This window comes from Anastrepha obliqua, chromosome 2 (assembly GCF_027943255.1).
Source record: "Anastrepha obliqua isolate idAnaObli1 chromosome 2, idAnaObli1_1.0, whole genome shotgun sequence".
NCBI lineage: Eukaryota > Metazoa > Arthropoda > Insecta > Diptera > Tephritidae > Anastrepha > Anastrepha obliqua.
Window position 1 is genome coordinate 17041207 of NC_072893.1, and position 4176 is coordinate 17045382.

The 4176-nt window shown below is 41.6% G+C and overlaps 1 protein-coding gene across 1 annotated transcript; it reads right to left on the reverse strand.

Moving 5' to 3' along the window:
- Positions 1-121: 121 nt before the first annotated feature.
- Positions 122-3887, reverse strand: LOC129237500 (replication factor C subunit 5). Its single transcript, XM_054872290.1, has 6 exons — positions 3754-3887; positions 3634-3698; positions 3121-3571; positions 2835-3049; positions 506-583; positions 122-444 (listed from the first exon to the last, which is right to left on the reverse strand). The coding sequence occupies exons 1-6, from the start codon at positions 3789-3791 to the stop codon at positions 293-295; spliced, it is 999 nt and encodes a 332-aa protein (XP_054728265.1). The 5' UTR covers positions 3792-3887; the 3' UTR covers positions 122-292.
- Between the last annotated feature and the right edge of the window lie 289 nt (positions 3888-4176).

Below are 4176 nucleotides of genomic sequence, written 5' to 3' on the forward strand. Positions count from 1 at the left end.
CTTGGACCGATAGCGAAAGAACACTTCTTCATTCATACTTTTAATGTATTAAATTTTTAGACAGAAGTTTACTACATAATTCACACTCCTGAGTTATTTATAACAAAACAAACGGATGGTATCAGTTTAACATATCCACAGTCCACTATGGAAAGTAATCTTTTAGTTTACAAAGGCAGTGCGCAAATAAGCAAAATGAATAAATGAGCAAATGAAAAAGGGGTGCAAAAAATGTGTTCTTCCTACGACAATAAAAAAATACTTTTTCGAGAGTAGCGATTCGTTGTCCGGTTTAACTCTCCAGCGATACCATGTCGCGGCAGATGAAGAATGCTGCAATCAATGCTGTTGTTTGAGGAGACTCAGTGCAACCTTTCGCCAAACGTTCCTCAATGTTGGCCATTTTTATAACTAACTTGTTCATAACGCCTGGCGGGAGCTCCACTAAAAACAAAGAAGTTGTGAAAAGCAAGATTTATAAATGCAAAATGATTTTTCAACTTACAGCGCATAACAAATAAATGTAAATCCGTGAGAATATCGCTCATCGCTAGGCCGCGCACAGATTTGATGCGTTGAATTTCTAAAACGGAAATGGAGAAAATGATGTAACTATCAGGAAACGAATATCATTAACTCTTTTAAAAGCTGTTATACAAAAGTTCTATAGAACTTCATTGTTGGTTGACTGGGTTTTTTCGGTTTCGCTTTATTAATTTCTCATAATCGTAACTTTGGCAGTTCGTTCCGCACATTTATTTTGCAACGGTATTGCAAATGTTGTGAAGAACGTTTTGAATAACATTTGTAATAATAGAATTTTAATAAAATTCGTAGTATTAGGTCAGTCCATAAGTTCGTGCGTTTTTTAAAGGTGGTTTTAAAATTAATAAAAAAGGTGTTTAAAGTATTTATTAATCAATAATATACAGGGCCGTCGAGGTAAATCCGGAATGTTGAACTTAAAAACAAATGTATTGGATTTTACCGGGACCTGAAGCGCCCCCATGCGCGAGCTAGCTCTTCTTTGTCCATTGTGGTCATCACTTTCTCGATGATTGTCTTCAGAGCGTCCTTAGTGTTATGAGGCTTTGCGTTAACTTTTGCTTCAACTGTGCCCCACACGTAATAATCAAGAGGATTGCAGTCTGGGCTTGAAGGTGGCCAAAAATCTGGTGACCAGCGGTAGGGTAGGTTGTTCTGGAGCCAAGCCTGAGTCTTCTTTGCCTTGAGAAGCAGGTGCGGAGTCCTGCTGAAACACATATTCTCTTCCAGCAGCCCCGCGGTCTATCCAGAGTTGCGTTTTTTTGTAGCCAAACCACTCAATTATCTTTTTGTATTTTCCTTCATTATTTACAATGTCTTCCCAACGTTTAGGCAAATTTTTAATTCCCTGTTCAAAAATTTGTTTGCCCTTCGAGCCAAAATACGCTTCGATATTCCTTTTTATAGCTTCTTTTGAGGAGTAGTTCTTGTTACTCATTTGTGATTGAAGTCCACGGAAAAGGTGATAATCACAAGGTGTAACATCCGCAGACTATGGTGGATGCGGCATTAGCTTCCATCTGAGCTTGTTGTTGTTGTTTTATGTTGTTTTAACAGTATAGGTAGCCCTGTCAGTGTAGGCATATCACCGGTCATCTTCGTCTAGCTCATCTTGGGGTAGGCCCTGCTGTTTCGACAGGTTGGGTCCAGAGGGAGAGGGGTGTTAGATGAGTCGGTTTTAGGGGGCATGTGAAGAGGTGGTTAGTGTCGTTCGGGGTACCTTCACATGCCGGACATGTGTTTGGAATGTCGGGGTCGATTCTGGATATGTAGGAGTTTAACCTGCTACAGTATCCAGAACGTAGTTGTGCCAGTGTTACACGAGTCTCACGGGGAAGCTGGTGCTCTTCGTCTGCAATAGGTGGTGGTTGGACTCCGATTACGGCATTCATAGGACGGGAGTTCATGAAGGTGGTGGCGGTTTCCCAGTGGATGGTAAAGAGTGTCGCCGTGGACTTGGTGGGGGAAAGTTGGCGAGAAAGGTCGGTGAGGTAGTTGTTCACTTTGGAACACAGGCCATCGATGTCATTGTCCGAGGCCATTATTGTGCAGTCGTCAGCGTATGAGATCAGGGAAACTCCCGCTGGTGGTTGGGGGAGCTTCGAGATATAGAAGTTGAACAGCAAAGGAGAAAGGACAGCACCCTGCGGTACACCTTGCTTAATCTTCCTCTGCTTTGATGTTTGATCTCGAAAAATCACTGACGAGTGTCGACCGCTCAGATAGTTTGCGGACCACCTCTTCAGCCCTGGCGAGAGTGTCGACTGATAAATATCATCTAGTAGCGTGGAATGGCTGACTGTGTCGAAAGCCTTCGTCAGGTCCAACGCTACTAGGACAGTCCTCTCGTAGGGGCGGTTTTGGTTAAGCCTGCGGTTTATCTGGGCGTTTATGACGGTGATTGCAGGGTGGTGCTATGCACTCGTCGGAAGCCGTGCTGATGTGGGGCTGGGCCAGGTGTTTCGTGAAGAGTGGGAGAGCTTCAAGTGTCTTCACTACTGTGGAAAGGAGAGTTATCGGCCGATAAGATTCCCCTTGGTTGGCGGGTTTCCCAGGTCTCAGTAGTGGGACCACTCTCCCTGCTTTCCACTTGTCAGGGATGATGAGAGTGGCCAGGGACAGATTGAAGACCCTTGTGAGAAATCCTACTCAAAAGGCTGATATACTGACAACATTTGTGTGTTATAAATTTTAAATTCGATCCACGCACTTACGATATTATAAGTAAATTTATCGTGGTAGTAATGGAAAGCCAACCCAAAAAAAACAGTCTCTCAAAATACACTCACCATCGTAAGCCTGCTCGAAATTCTCTGTGGATAGTAGTGTCTGCAAAGTGCGTTCTATATCACTGCGTAATGGATGACCAACACAGGTGTATACATTATCTTCATTAACGACATCGAATGCCATTGAGGTACTTTGCAAGACATTGAGCACCTTGCGCATATCACCTTTGGAAAGTGTCATCAGCGCTTTCTTGCCATCTTCAGTGACATTGAGCCTACAAATAGTTTAGAAAAAAGAAATCAATAGATTCACGAGTTCACCATTCATATAAATGTAGCGCCATACTTTTCCTTTTCAATAATCGTATCCAGTCGCGGTAATATTTGCTCAGGCGAGAGTGGCGCAAAGCGGTAACGCGTACAACGTGACTGCAATGCTGGTATAATTTTGCTTAGATAATTGCAAATTATACAGAAACGCACATTCTCCGTATACTTTTCAATAATACGTCGCAGCGCATTTTGTGCATCATTCGTCATAGCATCAGCCTCATCTAAGACAATCAATTTGAAGGTGCCACTGAAAATGGTGCGAGTTGAGGCGAAATTCAGTATTTGTCCACGCACAATGCCAATACCGCGATCATCGGAAGCATTCAACTCCAGCACCATCGATTTGAATTGCGCTGGACTGTAGAGCTGCTTAGCGCAGGCGAGAATGGTGCTGGTTTTGCCGGTACCGGGAGGGCCATAGAAGAGTAAATGCGGCAATTGTTTTTGACTGATGAAGCGATTTACTGGTGGGTGTATGGAATAATGACAGTTAAATTTGAACATTGTTCAGGATATAGCAACTTACTTGTAGAGATGATTTCCTCGTGCGAGATTAAATCGTCCAGCTTTGAAGGTCGATATTTCTCTACCCTGTAAAGAATTTCCATTACGAATTTGATATTCCATTAGTATTAATTCAACTTACCATGGCATTCGACATTCTTTATCAGTCTTGTCTGTCATTTTCGAGTAACTTTGCAAAAGTAATTGCCAATAAATATAAATAAGTGTAACAGGAAATTGGCGCCGGTTGCTGTTAATAACAAACAGCTGTGTTTAGCGTGCCTACGTTTTATTATTGTCGCTCTTTGAAGGGTTGCTTTTCATGCGTGTGGTGATGCCATGCCATGAAATTATTTGTATGGCCACTTGCACAAAGTAAATTTGAAATTACAATGGAGTACTAAAAACAAAAAAAAAAAAATAAAATAAAATAGAAAGTATAGATTTAACAAAAAACTTCCTCGTAGACTACAAATACAAAAATAATTAGCATAAATATTATGTAAAATACAAATAATATAAAGTAAATGTTTCTCTTCTTTCAGTCAACTGCCTCATAAACTAC

Excerpts from the sequence above, each read along its gene's own strand:
- LOC129237500 (XM_054872290.1), bottom strand. The coding sequence starts at position 3,791 with ATGACAGACAAGACTGATAAAGAATGTCGAATGCCATG. Across the intron at positions 3,050-3,120 it reads ACGATTATTGAAAAGGAAAA|GCTCAATGTCACTGAAGATG; the intron begins GTATGGCGCTAC and ends AACTATTTGTAG. Across the intron at positions 584-2,834 it reads TTTCGAGCAGGCTTACGATG|AAATTCAACGCATCAAATCT; the intron begins GTGAGTGTATTT and ends TTTCCGTTTTAG.